General features: G+C 51.4%; 1 protein-coding gene across 7 annotated transcripts; it reads left to right on the top strand.

Annotated features, from left to right (window-relative positions):
• Positions 1–499: 499 nt before the first annotated feature.
• Positions 500–25,150, top strand: A4GALT (alpha 1,4-galactosyltransferase (P1PK blood group)). Of its 7 annotated transcripts, none has more exons than XM_082665140.1 (5): positions 521–577; positions 7,918–8,007; positions 13,046–13,206; positions 21,845–21,986; positions 23,404–25,150. In XM_082665140.1, the coding sequence occupies exon 5, from the start codon at positions 23,447–23,449 to the stop codon at positions 24,509–24,511; it is 1,065 nt and encodes a 354-aa protein (XP_082521266.1). In that variant the 5' UTR covers positions 521–577; positions 7,918–8,007; positions 13,046–13,206; positions 21,845–21,986; positions 23,404–23,446; the 3' UTR covers positions 24,512–25,150. The 7 variants fall into 7 exon arrangements, 5 of the variants coding, with proteins under 5 accessions (XP_082521268.1, XP_082521269.1, XP_082521267.1 ...); XM_082665139.1 differs by lacking the exon at positions 13,046–13,206 and adding an exon at positions 8,299–8,333; XM_082665143.1 differs by lacking the exons at positions 7,918–8,007; positions 13,046–13,206 and adding an exon at positions 8,299–8,333 and having other exon boundaries at positions 502–577.
• The last annotated feature ends 80 nt before the right edge of the window (positions 25,151–25,230 follow it).

The following is a 25,230-nucleotide window of genomic DNA, read 5'->3' as shown; positions in this document are numbered from 1 at the left end:
CGCTTGCATTTTCTCCGTGGCCTGGGCGCTGGTCATCAGCTGAGTGAGAGGACGGGCGAGGAGGAAGTGAAGACAACACAGCAAGTGTGTAGTGGACCAGGAGGAGAGTGAGGGGGGAAAGGACAGAGCGGCGAAGGTAAAACACTGCGGGATGCAGGCAAAACGTTTAGCACGGGGCACGCAGTGAGGAGGTACAGTAGCGTCAGGCGGGCCCGAGTTCAAATACCGATACTGCCCCTTCTCAGCTGTTTGAAGTTGAGTTACTTAACCGCTCTGAGCCTCGTTTTTCTCACCTGTTAAATAGGGGAAATGGGATTATAAGCCCATAGAACAGGCAGCAGGGAGGCACGGCGAGCGCACCATACCTGCTGGCCCGCGGCTTGGTGATGGTCCAGCCCTGGGCGCCGGGAGCGGTGAAGATGCAAGGGACCCCCTCAGGGGCGGGGCGGGGCTGACCACGCCCCGGGCCTGAGGGGCGGTGCTCCCGCCCGCCGGGCTCTGGGCACTTCCCTCCCACCGCCTCGCCGACGGCCCGCTGGGACCAGTTGGCCGCCTCCCGGAGCCACGGGAGCCTGAGGTATGAGGGGCTCTGCGGAGGGTGCAGCTGGGCGGGCTCCGGGACACTGACCTGGGGGCTCCCCGGGCACAGGTGGGGAGGCGCGCTCCGAGAAGGAAGGGGAAGGGACAGGGGCTGCGGAGGGGTGGGGAGGGCTCGGCCGCCGCCCGCCCGGGCCACCTGTCCCGGAGGGACCCTTGTGTGCGCACCGACTGGGCGCCCTGGTCCCCCGGCCGCCGCCTCCATCCCAGCTGCGCCCCAAGTTGAGCGCGGCGGCTGAGCCAGGAGCCCGGCCCGCGGAGGGAGGGCGCACCCCGCCCGGGAGCCCTCCGGGCAGCGCCGCCCGGCCCGGGGTCCCTCGGCGGGAGAGAGGGCCCGCGGGGTCGAGAAGCCCGGGTCCGAGTGCGGGCTCCGCCGGCCCGCGCTGCATCCTTGGTCGAGTCACGCCGTTCTGTCTGGGGGCACGGAATCGCCCCGGGAGGCCTCACCGCCCGCTGCGCTCGCCCCTGGCCCGGGAGGGGGCGCCGCTGGGGAGAGGGGTGGGGAGCGGCCGTCTGAAGGGAGACTGCGGGGGATGCGAGGCGTCCCCCCGGGCCTTTAGGGATGTTGAGGCTTTGGACCGCCGACAAGGGGGAAGGGCTCTCCAGATGGAGGGACGGCCTGGGTAGGATCCGGGAAGCGGGGAAAGTCGGGCCTAAGCGCTCGCTCTCAGGGATCCGGAACCTCAGACCACTCCCTCTTTCGGGCGTGCTTGTCTCCCTCCCTCTCCTCCAGATGGGAAACATTGAGTCCCAGTGGGAGCAGTGGTGTGCTTGGGCGAGGCTCTGGCTCGGAGGTCCAGTCGCAGAGTCCACTCCCCTTCGTGCTAGGGGAGTCCCCTGGCCTCAGTTTCCGCATCTGACACCTGCGGGTAGAAGTTCCCACCTCCTCGTCAGACTCAGCTAAGCCTCTAGCTCTGAGAGGGTTAAAAGCCACCCTTCTCTCAGAAGGACACCCTTTTGGTCTCCCCCAAATGCTGAGTGATTGACCGCTCTGTGGAAGCCCCTTGGGGTCTCCGAAGTCGATCTGTGCCCTCCTTCAACAAACACCCGGGAACACCTGGTATGCTCCGGCTCTGGCGCTCCCCCCGCCCCTGCCTCCACTCCAGCTGTCCAAGGACTTCCCCTTTGTTACCTCCTCCCAATGAAGGAGTCGTCGTCCTGCTCAGGGTGACAAAGCAAGGCCCAGGCTAGCGGGGACTACCCCCTCAGTGCCCACAGCCAGATCCCCTAGGGGAGTCCCCAGATCAGGCCCAAATAAAAACAGGAAAAAAAGAAAAGGAGGGTTGAGATGGAACCCTCTCAGTTGTTCATTTTCCTCCCAAACATGTTTCTAGTGCCTCTGGTGCCTGTCCCTCCTTGTCTGCTAGGGTCACGCCATAGATACCAGAGGACAAACACCGAAGTGGAAATTCTGTAAAATGTGTTTTGCTTCCCTGTACCCATCGAAGCCCTATAGCTGCCTAGGCTAGTGGACTTGCTCCTGCTGTGTGCAAGGGTCCCAGGTCCCCAGTGTGTGCAGGGTTGGCAGAATCTTTCAAGGTGACTTACTTGGAACATCAGAAAGTTGTGAGTCACCACATTACCTAATCAGCCCCAGCCAGCAGCTCCCAAACCCACGCGGCCATGGCGGTCCAGATCTTCAAGGACCCGGGGCAGCAGGGGATGCAGGTCCCCTCGGGTCTGAGTTGGTACCAGGGCAGAGCGAGACAAGGTGGCTGCCAGGGACATTCTTAACAAGAAGGGGTGGATGAGAAAAGGGAAGCTTGACGTGTGAAAACGGCTCTTCCCCACCACAGCTCGCCCACCCCGCAGCTGCTGCACCTCCAGGTGGGTAGAGGGGATGGTTCCACCTTTGACCTGGCTACCCAGGCTGTGCTCAGGCAGTGCTCTCTGGAATGCACTTCCTTCCAGCCAGGCGCCTCTTAGGTGTGCCCTCACCTCCCGTTGAGCCTTACCCCTTCTCTCCAGATTGGAAGCTCCTGGAGGGAGGAAGCTTGCCTGAAGCCCGGTGCCCGGCCTGACACATAGTAGGCATTCACTACATTTTCCTTGAATGAATTAACTGAAAGAAGTAGGGAAAAAATTCCACATTCACATCACTTGGATATAACTATTGTTAAAAGTTGCCCTTTTTGCCAGACTTCTTAAAAAACACATTGGTACATATTTGAGTGTCTTGTTTATACAAACATCTCAAATGCCTCACCTTTCTCAAATTATTTTTTTATATTTTTCAGTGCTTAGATATTGTTACATCTTATTTAGTTAATGGACCTCATTTGACATTTAGGTTTTGTTGGTTTTTTAAAAATATTTGGCTCTTTTAGATGTTACATTGAGTTCATACATAAATTTATACATTGCCAGATTTTTTTCTGGAAAGGGAATTACTTGGTAGTCACTGGATATGAACCTCTCGGATGGTTATACCTAGAACCAGCAGGCTCTCCAAAGGGACTGTACCATTGCCCACTTCCTTAGGCTATGAGTGTGCGTTTCTTGTTATTTCCTGGAAATGAAATTACTGGGTGAAAGAGTATGAACATCTAGGATCTTTGTGTGTTTCTTACTCATTTGTTTGAGTTCATCAATGAGATGTTTGCCCCTTGTCTGGTCTCTTTGCGGCAAAGATCTTCTCCCAGGTTGTCATTCGGCTTCTGTTTTTGCTGCTGATGGTGTGTGTATTTGAGCAGCACTTTTTATTTTACTTTATCTGTGTGTGTGCTTTTCAATAAGGTAGACTTGACTGTACTTATAAGCTGATGGGAAAGAGCCAGAAGAGGGAGTGGCTGCAGCCCCTGGAGAAGGAGGGGCAGGTCAGTAGAATGAGGTCCCAGAGGATGCAGGAGGTGGGAGGGGTCTGGAACTGGTCCAGAGGGATCTTCTGAGCTGATGAGGACAGCAGGTGGGAGGGAGGGGGCTGGGAGGACATCTTATGAATCGGCTCAGATCTTCCTAGAGAAGGAGGTAGAAAAAGCATCAGTGGAGAGAGGGTTCTGCACCCGAGGTTCCCAGCTCCCTGTTGCTGTTTGCCCCCCCCCCCATTCCCTTGAGTCCTCCCTGCTTCCCTGGGAGGTAGCAGGTGTTATCACCTCCACTGACAAACTCCAGAGGGAGGGGAAGTGCCTTGCTTAGGGTCAGTCAGCTGATGAATGGCAGGGCTGGATTCAAAGAAGGCTCTCCCTGCACTAACCACATGCCCTTGAGAATCGCTTTCCTCTCCGAGCCTCCATCTCTAGTAGATATCGGGAAGCGGTACCCATCTTACTCTGTCTGGTGCTTGGTGAGTGAGCGTCCCTTCCTCCCCTGTCTACCTCTGTTTGTCTTCTCTCTGGAAAGACCCCAGTGAGTCCAGGGGCTTCCAGCTCCACAGGGCTGGCCACAGAGCTAGGAGGGCCCCTTCCCCTTCCCTTCCTTGTGGGTGCCTGCACAGTCACCCCTGCGCCCACACTCTCACCCAGCAGGAGCACACAGCCTTCTGGATGTCACACCTGTGCAAAGTCTGAGTTGCTGGGTGAACGTGAGAAAATGGGAAAAGAGATCTTTACGTTCTGTGAGCAGGCTCGATTAGAAAGCACAGAAGCCATTGTCCCAGATACTGATACGGAGCCCAGAGAGGCACCCCTCCCCTCCCAGTTGTCTGAAGTCTTCAATTGCTTCTTCCCACAGGCCTCCAAGGCAATCGCCTGAGTTGAGGGCAGGCTTCCATGAACTGAGCCCCCTCGAGGTGCCAGACGCTTTGTTACCTGGTCTTTTTTAAACCCTCTCAGCCATCCTGTGCTGTCAGCCCCATTTTACAGATGAGGGAACTGGGACTCAGACTCAAGCACCTCTTCTTTACCACAGTGAGATCTGAGCCCCTGGCGTGGTGCAGCCCCAGGTGAACTTGGCTCCTTTCACCTGGCAGAGGGTGTTTGAATCCCAGCTGCGCTTGTTTCCAACTCAAGCTGTAATTGATTATAAGAGGACCTGCCTGGCAGCTAATTGGGAGGATTAAACGAGTTACTGAAGGAAAACCGCTTTGACCTTTGGCTGTGCATGGTAAGCCCTCAGGAAATATACACTCTTGTTATTATTAAACTACATAGCTCCATGCCTGACCGGGAGCTTTTAAAAAATGTTAACTCAGCCACGCCCATCCCTTCCTGCAGTGAGAGGATAGGAAGGTGGGCACGCCCTGACACCGGAGAGAACTTGGACTTTTTAAAACCCTTCCGGAGACAAGTGAATGATCTGTATCTAAAACATTAAATTACATTTCCTTTGACCCAAGCAGCTCATTTCTAGGAGCCAGTCCTATAGAGGTAATTAAGGATGTGTTCAAATATGTAAGTGCTAAGAAACTCACCACAGAGTTGTCTATAAAAGCAAAAGGAAAGAAGCCACATTTCCAGTAGTCAAAGTAGTCAAGATGGGATACAGACGATGAGATACAACGTAGCCCTGGAAAGTTAGGGCATGGAGCTGTGTTTACTGACATAATGGGAAGGCATAGCATATATTTCCAGTTTGCCTGCCAATGCGGGGGGCACGGGTTCGTGCCCCGGTCCGGGAGGGTCCCGCGTGCGGGGCAGCTGGACCCGGGAGCCATGGCCGCTGGGCCTGTGCGTCCAGAGCCTGAGCTTCGCGTAGGGAGAGGCAGCAGCGGTGAGAGGCCTGCGTACCGCAAAAAAAAAAAAAAAAAAAAAGAAGAAGTGGGTCTGGTTATGTAACTACCACCACCACCTAGTTTTAGAAGACAGGGGCCCCACATATTTTTAAGTGAAAAATAAAACCAGGTGTAAAACAGTGGGTGTAATAGGATCACTTTTTGTGCGTCTCCTGTCCGCAGCTCTGTGTAAACACTGCTCCGTGTGAGTGGAGGCGTCAGAAAAGGACTAGAAAGGGTATAACCAAAATGCTGACATGTCATGTGCCCACACCTCAAGTCTTCAAGATGAGCAAAGAAGGAGGTGTCACTGCAGGGTGGCAACTGGACATCCGCTGCACCTCCACCATGTGCGCGTGCACACACACACACACACACACACACACACACACTCTAGAAAGACTGGAAGCCCCACCCCCTGTGATCCCACCGTTGGCGAAGTATCTGTGCATGCGTGCTGTGGAAATACAGAGGCAGTACCCAAAGGTATGAAGAGAACCGGAACAGCAATTGTGGCGGATTCTCGGCAAATGGCTCTCATCTTACTTGTGATGGTTAGGAGGTTGCCGGGTAGGGGAAGGTGGAGGGACATTTTGGGAAGAGGGAGGAGCATGTTTCAGAAACTTGGAATTCCCAGTTTGAGCAATAGAGAGGAGTTGGTTTTCCTTTCAAGGTTTTACCATGGTTTTCAAAGGCATTAAGGGTATCAGATGGCTCTCCTGTATCCCTCACCACTCAACCAGTCATCACGCATTTGTGGTGCGTCTGCTATGTGCCAGGCCCTCCCTAATTTAATGTCATTTACAGTCTCAGGCAGGGTGAGCCACATCTGGCTCATTGCCCACTTTCCTCTGATCCCAGTTCACTCCAAGGCCAAATTCACCCTGGCCCCTCCCCAGAGGACTTACCCACCCGCGGGCTCTGAAGGTCTGCCGCTGGTCTAGGCTGTGGGCGAAGCACAGGGTTTGGAGTGAGGGCTGCTTACACACATGCTCCTTTGGAAGGTAGCCACGAGCTCCTACTGTGTGCTGGTGTGTGCAGCACCGGGGACCCAGCCCACGGGCCACAGTGAGAGCTGTGCCAAAATCCAGGTGGCTTCCTGGAGGTGGTGGCTCTACTCAACCTAGGTCAGGAGAGACCGGGGAAGGAAGGCCTGAGACTGGGGAGCAGACACTCCTGGGTGGGTGCAAATCCTGCCTCCCACTTTTACTAGCCAGGTAGCCCCTTTCCTCTGTACCTTAGTTTTGTCGTTTGTAAAAGGGGCCACCGTGGTGGACATGAAGACACAGGACGAGCGGTGCTTGGTAGGGTGCCTGACAAGCGGCGTGTTCTTGGCAAGTGGCAAACTTCCTACCTCTTCTGCTCCGGAAGTTCCTGGGCAGGGGAGTGGGGAGGGACATTTTGGGAAGAGGGAAGAGCACGTTGCAGAAGGCTGGAATTCCCAGAGCCTGATGGTTTGAGCAAAATGGCAGATGCCAGCTTGGCTGGTCTGGAGGTCGTGGGCCTGGAGAGGGGCAGCACTGAGGGGAAGTGCCCGCAAGGTCTCGGTATTGTGGGGTCTGTAGACCTTCTTGGGGCTGGGGCAGGAAGCCAGGGAGGAGGCTGGGGTAGTGGGTCCCCCGACAGAGACAGAGAGACGACGGGGAGAGCTGAGCTGGGCTGTGGCCACGGCACTGACGGGGCAGGGAGAGGCCTGGGGGAATCTGTTCAGAGAAGCTCTCCCCCTCCTTTCCTGTCTACGCTCCCTCTCCCCTGAATTATCACAAGAGTCCCATAACTGCTTTCTTGTTGCCGCACGTCCCCTGGGGTTTAGTCTTAAAAAGCACCCAGATCTTAAAGATTTCTTTAATACATAAGTCACACTAGGGAATTCCCTGGCGGTCCAGTGGTTAGGACTCCGCGCTCTCACTGCCGAGGGCCTGGGTTCAATCCCTGGTCAGGGAACTAGGATCCCACAAGCCGCAGGGTGCCGCAAAAAAAAAAAAAAAAAAAAGTCATGAGTCACACTATAACCCTTCCCTCCTCAAAATCTCCCAACGGCAGCCCCTCCCAACCAGCTGTCGAGTCCTCCCTCAAGGGCCCCCCCCCATGGCCCAGTGTCCCCTTGTCCTTCTGGCCTCTCCTGGTGCCCTCATCCTCCCACCTTGCTACTCTGGCAGCACCTCAGGCGCACATGCCTCGGGGCCTTTGCACTCACTGATTTTCCTCCCTGGACACGCTTTCCCCAGACCTCCATACAGCGTGTGCCTCGCCTCCTCTGGTCTCTGCACAAATGTCAGCTTTTCAGAGAGGTCATCCCTAACCATTCTGCAGAAAGTGGCACCCCAGCCCCCAGTCTTCCCAGTCCAGTTTCCCTGAGAGCAAATGTGTGGGTGTCCAGATTCATGGTGTCTTATACCTCCCTGAACTGCGCAGAAAGTGACTCCATCCTGCTCGTGAGACGCTGGCCCCAGGCGGCCTGACCTTCAGCCCAGGGAGGGAGGGATGGCCGCGGGGAAGAGAGGAGGTCCGAGACTTGGAGGCAGCCATACCTGAAGCAAACCCTACTCCCCCTCCCCCGTTTACTAGCCTTGCTGAGCTGGGAAGGTCACCTTTTCTCTCCTGGGACAGGTGAGTACTCAGGTACTTCAATATTAAGGGACACAGCCTCTGACCTTATTTTGTACCCTCAGATGGAGAGGCAGAACGTACCAATTACACTTTCCAGCAGTTGTAATCTGCACCCGCTCATGGTTTCCAGTTTGCAGATGCCACTCCCCTAGGTTGGTTACCTCATTCGATCCTGGCTTTCTGGGCAGTTTAGGGATCATTTACTCATTCTTTCAAAAAATATGTATTAAGCACCTATTACGTGCTAGGGTCTGTGCTGGCCATGTGGGACCAGACTAATGAGTAGAAGTGGCCTTGGTCCCTGCCCGCTGGAAGCAGACATTGTTTTTCATGGTGTCAGTGTCACTGAGTAATCAGTCCCTTCAAGAAAGACCTTGGGTGGTTTCTAAGCGTTTGCAGTTGCAAACAAACCTGTGACCAACACAAATATCACTTATCCGTAGGATAAATTCACAGACTGGGATGGCGTGGCGAAAGGGTACGTGTATGTTTAACTTTGTTTTTTTAATTTTATTTATTTTTCTATGTGTTGGGTCTTTGTTGCTGCACGCGGGCTTTCTCTAGTTATGGCGAGTGGGGGCTACTCTTCGTTGTGGTGCGCGGGCTTCTGATTGCGGTGGCTTTTCTTGTCGTGGAGCACGGGCTCTAGGCGCGTGGGCTTCAGTAGTTGCAGCATGTGGGCTCTAGAGCGCAGGCTCAGTAGTTGTGGCGCACGGGCTTAGTTGCTCCGCGGCATGTGGGATCTTCCCGGACCAGGGATTGAGCCTGCGTCCCCTGCATTGGCAGGCGGATTCTTAACCACTGCGCCACCAGGGAAGTCCCACATGTATGTGTAATTTTGATAGATGTTGTTCACTTGCCCTCCGCCCCTGAAACAGGACCATTTGGCTTGCCTGCCAGCACTGTGCAGGGGATGGGGGGCGGCCTGTTTCCTCACAGCCTTGCCAGAAAAATGTGTTGTCAAAGGTTTGGATTCATGCACATCTTATTTGCTGAGTGTTCTGACTTGCATTTCTCTTACTTACAAAAAGCTCCCCTGTCTTGCTTACCTGTTTAAGCATCATTGTGTGTGTGTGTGTGTGTGTGTGTGTGTGTGTGAACTGTCCTTGGCCCATTTTCTCTTGAATTGTTGGGTTTTTTTCTCCTTGATTTGTGGGATCTCTCTATAACAGAAAAATTAGACTTCTGGGATCTGAGGGACACAGAAGTCATTCCCAAGTTGTCACTTGTATTTTTGACTTTCTTGGTATTTGGCGAAAGGTTTGGGGAAGTTTTGTTTTTTTTTTTCCAAGGAGTCAAGTTTATCCTTTTTTTTTTTTTTATGGCTTTTGGATTTCGCACATAATTAAGAAAACCTTTCCAACTCTAAGGTTATAAAGGAATTCACCCATGTTTTGTTCGAAACATTTATTATTTTATATTTGGGGTTTATCCTAGGGCACATTCTGAGGTATGAATTCATCTGGTTCTTTTCCCCTAGTGGCTTCTCTGCTTGCCCCAACACCTGTATTAAAAGATCCATTTTTGCTTTACTGATTGGAAACACTGCCTTTACTGGATATGCAAGTACCATATTATTGGAATGGCCAAAATTTCATTCGGGTTTTCTGTAACATCTTATGGAAAACCTGAACGAACTTTTTGGCCAATCCAGTATTTCTGTGATTTCTTTTGTTTCATTTGCCCTGTCTGTTCGTATGCTGAGACTAGGTTGTTTTAATTATTGGTACTTTGTGTTTTAATATCTCTCATAAAAGGCCAGTCCTTCCTCATGTGTCCCTCCTCAGAGTTTTCCTGTAGGTTCTTGCTTGTTTATTTTTCTAGATGAATTTTAGAGTCAACTTGTTGAATTCCAGAATCGCGTGCAATTTATAAATTGGCTTAGAGAAAATCGACATTTTTATGAAGCTGAATCTTCTATCCAAAAACATAGTGCAACTTTCCACTTGTTCAACTTTACTTTGTGTTGTCAGCGGCTTTAAAATTTTGCTCACGTAAATTTTGAACATCTTTTGTTAAGTTTAACCCTGAGTATTGTGGTGGCTGTAGGTGGGAGTCTTTCATTATATCTTCTGCTTCTGTCTGCGCGCGCGTGTGCGTGTGTGTGTGTGTGTGTGTGTGTGTGTGTGTGTGTGTCTCCTACCACCTTACAGTATCCTTTTGTTAGTAGTAGTTTTTCAATAGTTTCTCTTGACTTTTCCAGGTATACAGCAGTATCATATGAAAATAATAATTGTTTCAACTTTTTCTTTTCAGGTTTGCTTTTTGTTTTTTTTCCTATTCAGTTTTTATAGCTCTAATTTCTTTCTCTTGTCAAATTGCTTTGATGAAAACCTCCAGTGCCCGTGATGGTGCTGGGCCCCTTTGTTTTTCTCCTGTCTTCAACAGGAGTTCCCTCATGTGTGAAGCTGGGTACTCATACCCCCCTATGAAGCTGGCTCTTGGCTTTGATGGTGATATATATAATTTTGTTAAGGAAGTATCCATTGATTCCTAATTTATCCAGAAAGAGTGTTGGAAATTTTATCAAATTTTTTTAGCATTTCTGGGGATGACAGTATAATTTTTCTCCTTAGATCTATGGAATAGGATGAATTATATTAGTGATATCCTGATATGGAACCACCCTTGCATTCCAAGAATAAACCCCACTTGGTTTTGTTTTTATAAATTTATTTATTGTATTTATTTTTGGCTGTGTTGGGTCTTCGTTGCTGTGCGCTGGCTTTCTCTAGTTGCGGCGAGCGGGGGCTACTCTTCGTTGTGGTGTGTGGGCTTCTCATGGCGGTGGCTTCTCTTGTTTCAGAGCACGGGCTCTAGGCACATGGGCTTTGGTAGTTGCAGCACACGGGCTCAGTAGCAGTGGCTCGCGGGCTCTAGAGCGCAGACTCAGTAATTGTGGCGGACAGGCTTAGTTGCTCCGCGGAATGTGGGATCTTCCCAGACCAGGGCTCGAACCCATGTGCCCTGCACTGGCAGGCAGATTCTTAACCACTGCACCATCAGGGAAGACCCCGCACTTGGTTTTGATGTTTCATTCTTTTGATGTGCTGCTGAATTCTATTTGCTTGTCTTAGGATTTTTACAATAATATTCATAAGCAATATCGGTCAGTAGGGTATCTTGTGCAATCTTTGTGAGGTTTTGGTGTCTATGTTATACTTCAAATTTTTTTTTAAGTGTTCCTTCATATATTTTGCTATTTAACACTTTTGAAAGCATTGGAATTTTCTGTTATTTAAGTTTGTAAAATTCCTCTCTAAAAATGTCCTGCCCGGTTGCTTTTGTTTCTTAATGATCTTGTGTAATTCTATTTCTTATGTGAAAGTTGGCCTGTCTAGACCATCTGTTCCAGGCACAGGCTTGATTTATTATATTTGTCTAGAAATTATTTTTTTCCGGTTTTAAATTTTATTTGCAAAGTACTATCTTATGATTTAAAAAAAAGTTTTCCTCTGCTTCTTTGGTTACTCTTCCATTTGGCATGTCTCAGTTTGCATTGGGTGCTCTCTCATCCCTTTCACTTTCTGTTTTCCTTAATTCGGTTAATGGTGATTTATATATTTCATTGAATTTTTTCCAAAGAGCCAGTTTTTGGCCCTATTTCTTAGTTCTACTGCTTATCTGCTTCCTAACTTTTTCTACTGTAATCTTTCTTTCCTTATTCTTTCTGTTTATTTTGTGGTTCTTTTTCTAACATTTTTAGCCTGGTGCTTTCTTTCTTTCTTTTAAACTGTCCTGTTTTACTTGTCACATGTATCGGAGGCTGTAAATATTCTTTTGAGTATTTCTGCAGCTGTATCGTATAGATTCAGATTCATGATATTTTGATTATGGTTGTTTTCTAGAAATCCTATAAATTCAGTTTGTATTTTCCCTTTTGACTGAAGAATTGTCCAAGAGAGGTTTTTTTTTTAATTTCCTGACTTTTAAATTAATTTCTAGTCATTCTGCCTTGTGATGATAAAATGTCTGCATTTTTTATGTTTATGGGTGTTGCTAAGGTTTTCAATTTTCATAAATATTCCATCAGCTCTTGAAAAGAAAGTGAATCGAGAGTTTGATACAGAGTAGTACCTTCTGATTATTTTGTAGGTCTTCTGAATTCTTATTTGTGTTTCTTGGGCTGAGAGAGGTGAATTAAAGTCTGTTATTAGTGTGTTTCAATCTAGTTCTTCTGATATCCCTGTAGTTTCTTCTTCCTGAAAATTGCTGCAGTGTTTTTGGTGCATATTGTAAATGATACCACTTAGCATTATAAATGGCCCTTCTTTGTCTCATTCAGTGATGTGTGGCTTTAGCTCCCACTGTCAGATACTAAGATTATGGCCCCAGCTTTGTTTTTGTTTCTATGTGTCTTTAAACCTTTGCTCATTCTTTTACTTGTAACCTTCTAAATCACGTTTTTTGATGTTTGTCTCTCAAGTACAGGATAGAGTTTGGTTTTGCTTGAGATCTAAACTAAAAATCTTTTTCTGTGTAAAGATAAGTGAGTTAAATCTATTTATATTTATTGATATGACTGATGTCTGTTATCTTTTTCCCCGTGCTGTGAGCAGTATGTGTGTATGTGTCTTTGTGCGTGTGGGAGGGCTATATTCTTTATTCTTTGACTGTGTGATCTGTTTTCTTTGATTTAAAAATAAATAGTCTGATATTTAGGAAAGCTTGTATTTTTGTTCTAGTGGCTGCATTTATATTTATCCTTTATATAATACTCTTAGGGACTTCCCTGGTGGTCCAGTGGTTGAGAATCCGCCTTCCAATGCAGGGGACGTGGGTTCAATCCATGGTCAGGGATCCCACATGCCGCGGGGCAACTAAGCCCATGCACCGCAACTACGGAGCCTGCACACCACAACTAGAGAGCCCACGTGCCGCAACTACGGAGCTCATATGCTCTGGAGCCCATGTGCCACAGCTAGAGAGAAGACTGCACGTTGCAAAGAGCCTGCCTGCCGGAACAAAAGATCCCACATGCCGCAACTAAGACCCAATGCAGCCAAAAGATTAAAAAAAAACACCAAAAAATCCTCTTGTTCCTTCTTTCTTTAGATAGTATCTATTATTTGTCTTCTATGAACAACATTAAATTTAACTTGTTTCTTCATCCTCTCCTTTCTCTTGTCACTACCGTGTTTCAGCTGATACTGTATTGAGTGAGTAAGGCATATATTGTTTCCATCCCAGTGCCTTTGGAAGCTCTCAGTCAGGTGGTGTTCATGACAGTTACCACTTCCTGCACATGCAGTGACATGACAACCTGAAGAGGTGTCCACAGCTCAGAAGAAAATTCTGGAGACAAGAGTGAAGCACTCTTTTAAGAGGTGCTGTATCACCCACACTTGATGGTAAGTGTGGCCAGAAATTAATATATGGTTGTCCCTTGGTATCCACGCAGGGAATTGGTTCTAGGACCCTCACAGCTACCCAAATCCTCAGATGCTCAAGTCCATTGTGTAAACTGGACTTGATGGTACCATGTGGGAAAACACAGACATCAGTGACACCGAGTTGAAGTCATTCAGAAGATTCAAGTCTTACGTGTGGTGAAGTTTCAGGAACACCCTACTAAATTTATTTCACTTATTTTCCTTCTTATGTGTGCACAGGTGTGATAGGTGATTTAAAAATATGACTAAGGGACTTCCCTGGTGGTCCAGTGGTTAAGACTCTGCCCTTCCAATGCAAGGATGCAGGGAGTGAGGGTTTGATCCCTGGCCGGGGAACTAGGATCCCACGTGCTGTGCGGTGCAGCCAAAAATGAAAAAAACAAACGCTAAAAAATCTGACTAAAACATTCTTGCAAAAGAAAAATTCTACATAATAAGAAAGCAAAGTAACATTGCTTAATTGGCAGCATTTTAATTTCTTAGTGTTATATGACATAATGATGTATCTTATTCGATGCAATATAATTGGGTAGTGTTATCCTTCTCACTATCACCTTTGTACTTTAAATATGCTTAAACTTTTACTAGTTTAGCTTTTACACCTGGCAGTTAAAGATAAGGCAACCACTGAGCTTGTTCTACTCTCTACCTTCTTTCTGCCTGCCCTACCAACTTTTTTACTTGTATCATTTTTACATTGCCTGACTAGATAACATTGTCATTCCATTATGTCATCCTTATTCCTACCATCTCTTTTTTGGAGGGGTTACTAAAGTTATTCCAATCACCATTTGGTTGGCTGTGCTTATTCCTCAGTTTTCCTCATAATACATTATTGCCTAAGTCCTTATATTTTGAAACTATTGGTGTGTAACCTTTATTTTATTTTACTATTTGTTTAACATCTTTATTGGAGTATGATTGCTTTACAATGTTCTGTTAGTTTCTGCTGTATAACAAAGTGAATCAGCTATACGTACACATATATCCCCATATTCCCTCCCTCTTGCGTCTCCCTTCCGCCCTTTTTATCCCACCCCTCTAGGTGGTCACAAAGCACCGAGCTGATCTCCCTGTGCTATGCGCTGCTTCCCACTAGCTATTTTTTTTACCTTTGGTAGTGCATATATTTCACTGTTACTCTCTTACTTCGTCCCAGCTTACCCTTCTCCCTCCCCGTGTCCTCAAGTCCATTCTCTATGTCTGCGTCTTTATTCCTGTCCTGCCCCTAGGTTCATCAGTACCATTTTTTTTTTTTAGATTCCATATATATATATGTTAGCATACGGTATTTGTTTTTCTCTTTCTGACTGACTTCACTCTGTATGACAGACTCTAGGTCCATCCACCTCACTACAAATAACTCAATTTTGTTTCTTTTTATGGCTGAGTAATATTCCATTGTATATACGTGCCACATCTTTATCCATTCATCTGTCAATGGACACTTAGGTTGCTTCCATGTCCTGGCTATTGCAAATAGTGCTGCAGTGAACATTGTGGTACGTGACTCTTTTTGAATTATGGTTTTCTCAGGGTATATGCCCAGTAGTGGGATTGCTGAGTCATATGGTAGTTCTATTTTTAGTTTTTTAAGGAACGTCCATACTGTTCTCCATAGTGGCTGTTGGTTGCGCCAGGTCTTAGTTGCAGCAGGTGGGTTCCTTAGTTGCGGCTCGCTGGCTCCTTAGTTGTGGCATGCGAACTCTTAGTTGAGGCATGCATGTGGGATCTAGTTCCCTGACCAGGGATGGAACCCGGATGCCCTGCACTGGGAGCGTGGAGTCTTAACCACTGCGCCACCAGGGAAGTCCCTCTAACCTTTGTATTAAAGAACAGCTTGGCTGTACCCTCAGCCCTCCATATCTGTGGGTTCCACATTCACAGATTCAACCAACTGTGGGTAGAAAATATTAAAAGGAAAAGAAATTCTAGGACATTCCAAAAAGCAAAACTTGAATTTGCTGCACACATGCAACTATTTATGTAGCATGTCTATCAGTTCTCACCTATCATCCTCATATCTCTTTTTTAAATTTTTATTTGCTTATTTTTTTTTGGCTGCGTTGGGTCTTCGTTGCTGTGCACAGGCTTTCTCTAGCTGCGGCAAGCGGGGGCTACTCTTCGTTGCGGTGCGTGGGCTTCTCGTTGTGGTGGCTTCTCGTTGTGGAGCGCGGGCTCTAGGTGCTTGGGCTTCAGTAGTTGGGCCACGAGGACTCAGTAATTGTGGTGCATGGGCTTAGTTGCTCCGTGGCATGTGGGATCTTCCAGGACCAGGGCTTGAACCCGTGTCCCCTGCATTGGCAGGCAGATTCTCAACCACTGCGCCACCAGGGAAGTCCCCATCCTCATATCTTGCCATCTCTCTTTCTGTCCATTTCTTCTCCAGTTCTTGTATTTCTGCTTTCTGGTCTTTCTTCAAGCCGGAATTACTCTTTCTCAAGGTTTTTATTTTGACTGTTTGAAATCCTGCTGCAATTTTGAATTAGAATTTTTATTTTGTTTTGTGGCAATATTTGTATAGTGAATCTTCTTTATACACGAGGGAACATCAGTGTTCCTTTCCCTCTTCACTCACGTAGCTTATTTGTATGGATGTTGTGTTTATGCCTTTAACAATTTTTTTTCCTCTCTATTTGAATGAGTTGAATTTTCCTGGACTAGCAACTAACAGGAGGTTTTGGTGGAAATTGGGAGAGAGGCCAGGATTGTTCTCTAGATTTCTCTGCTGAAAGACTCCCTCCTCTGTCTTTACATGAATGGATTGTTCCTTTAAAATATGGCCTTTGTCTGCATCCACTCTTCTGTTGCCTCTCAGAACCCAACCCGATTCAAGAGGCTACTGCCGGGGACTTCCCTGGAGGTCCAGTGGTTAAGACTCTGTACTTACACTGCAGGGGGCATGGGTTCGATCCCTGGTCTGGGAACTAAGATGCCACATGCAGCATGGCATGGCCAAAAAAAATAATAAAATAAAAAAATAAAATAAAACTGCCATTATTTAAAGAAAAGAGGCCACTGCCTCCAACCTTGAACCCCCCTGGTTCTTTAAGCCCCCAGCTCCTGTCTTATTTATCTTCCTTTTGTTTATTTATCTACGTTTTTGGCTGAGCCGGGTCTTAGTTGCAGCACACGGGATCCATAGCTGCGGCACGTGGGATCTAGTTCCCTGACCAGGGATCGAACCCGGGCCCCCTGCATTGGGAGCTCGGATTCTTAGCCACTGAACCACCAGGGAAGTCTCCCTCTTCCTTTATTTCTGCAATCTTGCGCTACTGGGCGCCCCCTGCACCCCGTTCTTTCCCCCCCCACCCCGCTCACTGCTGCATCTGCTGGCCTCACGTGCTTTGTGCCACACTTACGTGTAACTTGGAGTTGAGGGGTTTTTCCTGCTCCTGATTTCCCTAATGCTGTAGCTTGTGTTTTATTTTTTCTTTGCCCTGTCGCTCTGACATCAGTAGAAGAGGGAAGATTCAGAACTAAGAATCTGCCTTATTCCTATTGGAAAAAGAGGTCTCCGCCTCTCTAATTTTTCTGTTTGTATATCCCCCAAAGAGCAAGCCATTGTCTGCTTGATTTCTGACTTTGGAATACCTTACAGGCTTTGGAGGGGGAACATTTTATAACCTCTGCTCTGAAAACAGCCACTTTTTTTTTTTTAATAAGTTTATCTATTTTATTTGATTTTTATTTTTGGCTGCGTTGGGTCCTCGTTGCTGCACACGGGCCCTCTCTAGCTGCCACGAGCGGGGCCTACTCTTCGCTGCAGTGCGTGGGCTTCCCATTGCAGTGGCTTCTCTCGTTGCGGAGCACAGGCTCTAGGTGTACAGGCTTCAGTAGTTGCGGCACGCAGGCTCAGTAGTTGTGGCTCGCAGGCTCTAGAGCACAGGCTCAGTAGTTGTGGCACACGGGCTTAGCTGCTCTGCGGCATGTGGGATCTTCCCGGACCAGGGCTCGAACCCGTGTCCCCTGCATTGGCAGGTGGATTCCCAACCACTGTGCCACCAGGGAAGCCCCAAAACAGCCACTTTTACAAGGATCACTGACATCTAGTAACTGTCACTCTTAATTCTTGAGCAGAAATCATTTATTTATGCTCTGAAAGAGCCGGGGTAGACAGGACAGCAGACCCTTCAAGTAGGGTTTGGAAGCTCTAAGTATTGATTTTTCACACCCAGGAGGGCCTGGGTTCTAAGACCAAAGAGCCCACCCCCCTCAGCTTTGTGGATGAAAAGGATATGGGGCAGGCACAGGCCCAAGGTCACATAGCCAATTAGTGGCAGAACAGAAGCTGTCAGGAGGGACCTGGGTTTGAATTCTATGCTCCATTTCCTGGCCCGGTGACCTTCCCCTGGATACCTCAATGTATAGCCTCGGGTATCTTATCAAAATGTTAACTTATCAAGGAAGTTGATCAGCACATGCCCTGTGTCCCCACCATTAGAACGTTTGGTTAGCTTTGTTCTCCCCTCCTCATTGTGCAGAAGGAATCTGAGGCCCAGAAAGGGAAAGTAATTTGCCTAAGGTCACACAGCAAATTCAGCAGGGTTGGGTAGACCTGGAAGCAGACTCCAGCCCCAGTGCCACTAGCCATGGTCCCTTGGACAAGTCACCTAAATTTTCTGAAAGTTAAACAGGGGAGCGGGGGCTGCGATTAGCTGGAATAATAGCTGCACCCCTCACTGGTGGTCAGGCTGAACTGAGAAACACACTGACCCCAGCTAAAGCCGGGCCAGGGCCTCCTGACCCCATGAGATGCTTCCTCATCGAGCAGAAGGATGCAGCAGGCTCCCTGTCTCCTCTGTCACCCACTGCATCGCCCCTGGGTCCCCAGCCCCAAACCTCCCAGTACATAATTAATCCTGGTTTCTTCGGCTTGGCATGGGGCACAGGTGCCAGCTGGGGCCTTCGTGTCCCTCGCTCGGGGAGCAGCTTACTTGGGGCGAGGGGAGAGGCAGCTGCCCCTCCAGGTCCTTTCCATCCTGTCAACCTGGTCTCTGGCCGCTGTCTCTCTCTGTGTCTTTCCATTGCAACTCTGCCCCCGATGTGGTGTCGTGGGATCAGGAACCAAACAAAGGCATCGCAGCGTTGGCTGAGAGGGAGAGAGATGGAGGGAGAGACAGACAGACAGACCTGGAGGGGCAGCAGGGAGAGGAAGAGGTGGGAGGGACCGAGAGAGAGACCAGGGACAGAAAGCAGGAAGAGAGGTCGAGACGGGGTGGGGTTAGGGCACTGATTAATTGCTGATTGATTGACTGATTGGAGAAATCTTCAGAAGGTGTGATCATTTGCTTTGAGGCTCTCCTCTCCTCTCAGGTTGGGGTCCACCCTCCATTTCAGAGGACAGGGTCCCATCAGCTGCTATCTCCTCAGTCCTGTGGGCCTCCAGGAAGAGAAGGACCCTCTGGCAGTGCCTCTTCTGCCCTTCCTATGCATATCTGCCCACAGGCTTTGGTTTCCAAACTGCCCCCCGCCCCCCAACCAACAGCAGAACCAGCAAGGTCCAAGTGCAGGTAGAAGTGCACGCAGTACCTAGGGCAGACACTGCGCGCCCCTTCCACCGGTGAGGAAACTGAGGCCCCTGGCATTACGTGACCTGTCCCAGAAGTAGAGGACAGGCAGTTGCCTGCATCCCCTGAGGCCACATCCAGAGCTGGTTCCCAGCCTCCAGGGCCCGTGGGAGGGAAACACTGGAGAATTCACAACCCCGATATCCAGTCGCACGTGTGCTGGTGTGAGAGCTGGGTTCTAGTCCCGCCTCGGCTGTGATTCTGTGTGGGTTTGAGCATATCTGAGCCTCAATTTCACCCCCTCTAGCATGAGAGGTTGGGCAGGTTGTCTCTAGTTTGGGATAGCTCATGGCTCCTAAACCCAGTTACTGCCAGAGGGCTTCTGTCTTGTGTTCACTTGGTCCTGTGCACGTCCTCTCCCGGTGAGCAGGTCACCAGCATCCATGGCACCTTCTAATCTCCGAAGGTAGAGGGTGGGGCCGGGCACTGCGGCTGGAGGAACACGACACAGGCAGTAGCCAGACCTGAATCACGGGGCCACCCCAGAGTTGGGAGTGGACTCTGTGGGGCAGGGGTGGTTCCCCAAAGGAAATTGGGGTGCTGTTATCAGAAGTGGGAATGAGGACTTCCTTGGCGGTCCAGTGGTTAAGACTTTGCCTTCCAAGGCAGGGGGTGCGGGTTCGATCCCTGGTCGGGGAGCTAAGATCCCACATGCCTCCCGGCCAAAAAACCGGAACATAAAACAGAAGCAATATTGTAACAAATTCAGTAAAGACTTTAAAAATGGTCCACATCAAAAAAAAAAAAAAGAAAAAGAAAAACTTAAAAAAAAAAAAAAGAAGTGGGACTGGATGGTGGGCAAGCAAAACCAGCAGACCGCCTCCCCATCTCCCCTGGGAACCCCAGTTACACGTGACTTACAACCCTTTTCTCCTGCCCTGGGTGGGACACAGGCGCCCACCTAGGGTCAGGGGTGGAGCGCCCCTGCTGTGGGGCAGAGGTGGGTGCAGGCCATGAAGGGGTGATGAGCGCCCAGTACGTGAGCCTTTTCTAGGCGCCTGAGCCTGGCCCCTGTGCTCCCAAAGTGGGGTCCACAGAGCTGGTGCCGAGGGCCAGGTCAACAGGGCTCTGGCCAGACCTTTAGCCCTCTGTCTCCACCAGCCATGCCCTTACTTCCAACCTGAGATGGATCACAGGGGATCTTGATGACAGGGAGTCACAGAAGGAGTTAGAGCAGAGATGTGACCACAGTTCTGTGCTAACTGGGAATGCCTCCCCAGTGCAGGGCTAGAAGTGGTAGGCAGGGAGACAGGACGTGGCAGGAACATGCCAGGCTCAACTGACAAAGGCTAGGACTTGGGCTGCAGCTGGGAGGCCCATTTAGGGGACCAGGAGAATGCTTTGGGCCTGAGGTCACACGGGTATTGGGCTGCGGCCAACTTAGCCCCATACACAGTTTCTATTCCCGGGTCTTGGGCTCCAGCACCAAATACGGTGCTGCTGGCGTCTGTCCCCCTCAACCACGGTCGGCCAGGGCTCCCGCCTCCCTGACAGCCTGCTACTGCCCACACACTGGCAGAGCCAGGTCACTCCTGCGCTGTGCACTCATCGGTGTGGTTCATAGTGGATTAAAAATACTCAGGACCGAAATAGCCTCTCTCCCTGCAGGGGAAAACCAGGGCCAGGGGAACACAAGGTTCTTGGTTTACATCATGGCTCTGCCACTCACGACCCTGGCTGCGGGATCCCAGACAGCTCACCCTCCCTGTGACCCGCAGTTTCCTCACTCACATGCTTACTAGCTCATTTCATGACTCGCTGATTCGCTAACTCATTCATTTTTTCATTCATTAATTCTCTGATCACTCATAGATCTGCTCCCTCCTTCATTCACTCACTTGGTCCACACGCTGAGACACTCACTCACTCAATATTTATTTACTACATACCAAGACCCAGGCACTATTCTGGAGGCTAAACAAAACACACCAAACACAAAAAACGACCTGTCCTCCTAAGGTTATGTTCCAAATAAATAACCCAAACAAACAAGTACAAAAACGTACAGTATGTTAGCATAAGTACTAGGGAGAATAAACTAAAGGGGGAGGCTATGAAGTGGTGGGGGAGCTGGAGTCTTGGAGGGGCTGGGGAGGGCCCGTGGGAAGATGATTCTTGAGTGAAGACCAAAGGGAGGTGAAGGAATGAGCCGTGTGAACACCTGCAGGAAGAGCGTTCCAAGCAGAGGGAACGGCAGGTGCGGAGGCCCTGGGACTGCAGCGTGGGGGGATGGGTTTGAAAGAGCAAGGAGGCCAGGTGGTGATGGGGAGAGAAGTGGGTGTGAGGTCAGGGTATGGGGACACGCAGCACCTCGTGGACTGGGCCTCCCACATCACTCAGGGTCTGAGCAGAGGAGCTACCTGGCCGGACTTGTGGGTTTTTTATTTTTTTTGTTTTTTGTTTTCTTTTTGTGGTATGCGGGCCTCTCGCTGCTGTGGTCTCTCCCGTTGCGGAGCACAGGCTCCGGACGCGCAGGCTCAGCGGCCATGGCTCACGGACCCAGCCGCTCCGCGGCATGTGGGACCTTCCCGGACCGGGGCACGAACCCGTGTCCCCTGCGCTGGCAGGCGGACTCTCAAACACTGCGCCACCAGGGAAGCCCCCGACTCGTGTTTTTAAAGCGGCCCTCTGGCTGCTGAGTGAGTGAATCAGACAGCGAGTCCGTTTCCTGTGTGGCTGCTGTGTCCCAGGCACTGAGCCGGGTCCTGGGGAGAGAGGTGTGCAGGCCCCCACGGCGCTCATGGAGGCCCATCTGGCTAATTCCCTTCTCGTCAAGCCACCTTCTCCCGCTCTGCTGGTCCCTGTGCTCCATTCAGCCATCATCTAGTTTATTGTCCTTGTCTCTCTCCAAATGGTCTCCCCTTAGGCTGAGCGCTCCTCCAGGGCAGGGCTGCACCTAACTCTTCTCTTCTCACAAGCATGTTCCCTAAGGGGCCGAGGGGCCCAGAGAGTGGAGGAATCAATGAACAGCGGAGCCGCAGGCCCAGCCTGCCCGGCCTCACTCTGTCTCTCGCCATCTTTTGCAGATGGATTTGCGGGCATGGAGAGCGTGTGGAAGGACCGAGTCCTTGTTGGCAGAGGAGGTTGGCTGCTGAGCCAGGGCATGTCTCCAGGAGGCCTTCCAGGCTGCCTGGATCCCCACCTCGCCACCATGGGCCGGCCAGGCTGGTCAGTTTCCAGCCCATGACGTGGTCACGGTTCCCTGCCACAGCCATGGGGAGCAAGTCGCGGGCTCCCGGCACCACCCTCGGGCCGCAAGACGCCTCTGTCCTGGGAGGGGTTGACTCCGGCCCCCTTGGGCCCCCAGGCTGCACCCAGTCCCCCACCGCTTTGCACCCAAGCTTTCTGGCCTCTGAAGGGGAAACTGTGCAGCTGTCCTCTGGGGTGACAGTAAATGGCGGCCAGGACTCTCTTAATAGCGAGCACTGTCCAGGTCAGTGTGTACTGAGTCCCCAGGTGCCAGGAGCATTCACACGGTGGCAAGCTCTGTCTGCCGGGCAGGATGGCATAGTGGAGAGAACACAGACTTTGGAGCCAGGCGGCCTGGGTTCAAACCCCGCCCTGCCACTTGCTGGCCAGAGGAGTCTGCATGAGTTACCAGACTTCCGTGCCTCAGTTTCCTCACCACAGGGTAGCTGCGAGTGTCTAATGAGTTAATATGTGTGAAATGCTGAGAAGGTTGCCTGACACGTGCATGGTGGGTAGTCAGTATTCACTGAATGAATGAATATAACCCTCGCTCCAGTATTACCGTCTTGCTGCTGGTTCAGGCAGACCTGGGGCCCCTCATGTCCCAGGCATTCACACAGTCCCACCGCAAGCCTCTCTTGTTCCTCCCGGCCTCTTGCAAGGCACCCAAGAGTGTTCCTGCCCCTGGCCAGCAGCAGCCTGGGCATCACGAGAGAATGAGAGTCCAAGGGCAGCAGCACTAGTCAAGTCACAGACTATACATAGCACAACCTCCCTGTCCCTTTCCCTCTAGGCAGGGGCTGGGGAAGCCAGGGGCCCAGGACACCCCGTCTTGTCTTGCCCAAGGGCTTCGGGACCCGGCCAGCATGCCCACGTGCCTAGGGTCCACCCGGCCTGCGCCTGAGCGAGCTTGGCTGCCAGCACCCAGGCCCCCCAGAGCCCCAGGCCTCCTGCTAAAAGTCCCTGTGGCTGCTGGCATTTCTTCCTCTTGGACCAGCTCTAGGCCCGGCTGGTGGAACTGAATGGGACCGAGAGGTGCATGCACTGGGCCTCAGATCATAGGCTACCAGCCTGGTAGTTCAAAGGGGACAGGCCTTGCCAGGCCGAGAGGCCAGACCCTGCCCTGGGCCCACGTTGGCCGCACGTCGTAGGTGGTGCTGGCCCAGCCCTTGGGGAGCTCACAGGTATGTCACAGAGTGAAAGGGACCCTGCTCAGACCTCAGTCCGTGGCCCGCTGCCCCCATTTTACAGATGAGGACGGAGGTGGGGCTCTGATCACCTGGCAGGCCCGTGGGCTCTGGAAGCCGGCGTCGGCTGTGGCTGGGTTTGTAGGAAGTGTCTTTCTTGGGTCAGGGGTGCCAGTGGCCTGCCCGAATGCGGTGGTCGTCTCTTACAGACCAGCCGGTTCCTGCTGGAGTCTCCTGATATCATCTGGGGAGATGACGTCCAGGCCCCCCGACTGCCTGCTGCAGCTGCTCCGGGGTGCCCAGAGGCAGTGGGTCTGCACCCTGTTCATCATCGGCTTCAAGTGCATGTTTTTGGTCTCCGTCATGGTCTACTGGCACATTGTGGGAGAGCCCGGGGACCAAGGACAGTTCTCTAACCTGCCTGCTGACATACCCTGCCCGCGCTTGGTCCCGTACACACCGCCCTCCGGCACCCCACCTCCCGGCAACATCTTCTTCCTGGAGACTTCTGACCGGACGGACCCCAACTTCCTGTTCATGTGCTCCGTGGAGTCAGCAGCCAGGGCCCAGCCTGAGTCCCGGGTGGCGGTCCTGATGAAGGGGCTGCCCGGCGGGAACGCCTCCCTGCCCCGGCACCTGGGCCTCTCGCTTCTGGGCTGCTTCCCCAACGTCCAGATGCTCCCGCTGGACCTGGAGGAGCTGTTTCGGGACACGCCCCTGGCAGCCTGGTACACGGCCCTGCAGCAGCGGTGGGAGCCCTACGTGCTGCCTGTGCTCTCCGATGCCTCCAGGATTGCGCTCATGTGGAAGTTTGGAGGCATCTACCTGGACACGGACTTCATCGTCCTCAAGAACCTGGGGAACCTGACCAACGCGCTGGGCACCCAGTCCCGCTATGTCCTCAACGGCGCCTTCCTGGCCTTCGAGCGCCACCACGAGTTCATGGCGCTGTGCATGCGTGACTTCGTGGCCCACTACAACGGCTGGATCTGGGGCCACCAGGGCCCGCAGCTGCTCACGCGGGTCTTCAAGAAGTGGTGCTCCATCCGCAGCCTGGGCGAGAGCCACACCTGCCGCGGCGTCACCACCCTGCCCTACGAGGCGTTCTACCCCATCCCCTGGCAGAACTGGAAGAAGTACTTCGAAGACGTCAGCCCCGAGGAGCTGTCCCGGCTGCTCAATGCCACCTACGCTGTCCACGTGTGGAACAAGAAGAGCCAGGGCACGCGCTTCAAGGCCACGTCCAGGGCACTGCTGGCCCAGCTCCACGCCCGCTACTGCCCCACGACGCACAAGGTCATGAAGCTTTACTTGTGAGGGGCCTGCCTGCCTGGCTCCCTCTCTGCGCCCGGCGTTCTGAAGGAAAGGGCTCGGCCCCCCTTCCTGGGGAGACCGGAGCTGCTGCAGCGCGGGATCTGGGGCAGGCAGCAGGGAGGGCGGGGAACTGTCGGCCCACGAGCTGTTACTGGAAGGCGTGCTGCTCCCTTCAAGCTAGCGGGAGGCTGGTGGGGTCTTGCAGACAGCAGGCAAGCCTGGCAAGTGTGAAAGCATCTTCCAGGGCAGCGCGGGAAGCAGGCAGGCTGGGGCTGAAGTGCCCACGAGGGGAGCACAGAGAAGCCCAAGGAAAGGGGCTGGGAAGGACGGAGAGGAGGCCGCTTGTGGGGTAGCCGGGATGCACACCCAGCTTCGTGAGCCCAAGTGGGGGCTGCTTCTGGGGTTTGGGTTTCTTTTCCAGGGGGGCCGAGGCCGGCAGAGCCGGCCTGGGGAGCTCTTTGGGGGAGGGCCTGCCTGCCCACTTCATCCTTCTTTCCAGAAATGTTGCAGGAGTGACATGTGCCAGCTGCCCACTCACAGGCAGGGGCCCTGGAGTTCTTGTGGCTCAGGAAAAGCATTTTAAAGGAAACACCCCCTACCCGGCCCGCGATAAACACAATAAAACTGAGAATAATAAATACAATAAAGGTGACTCACCAGCATCTAGTGCTTTTTGCTTGATGATACGCATCCATTCGCACCGTGAGCCCCACCCTGCAGCT

This window comes from Grampus griseus, assembly GCF_964374135.1.
Source record: "Grampus griseus genome assembly, chromosome: 11".
NCBI classification, from domain to species: Eukaryota; Metazoa; Chordata; class Mammalia; order Artiodactyla; family Delphinidae; genus Grampus; species Grampus griseus.
The sequence above is the reverse complement of the archived record's forward strand: the minus strand, read 5'-3'. Positions and strand labels throughout refer to the sequence as shown.

Excerpts from the sequence above, each read along its gene's own strand:
- A4GALT (XM_082665142.1), top strand. The coding sequence starts at position 23,447 with ATGACGTCCAGGCCCCCCGACTGCCTGCTGCAGCTGCTCCGGGGTGCC.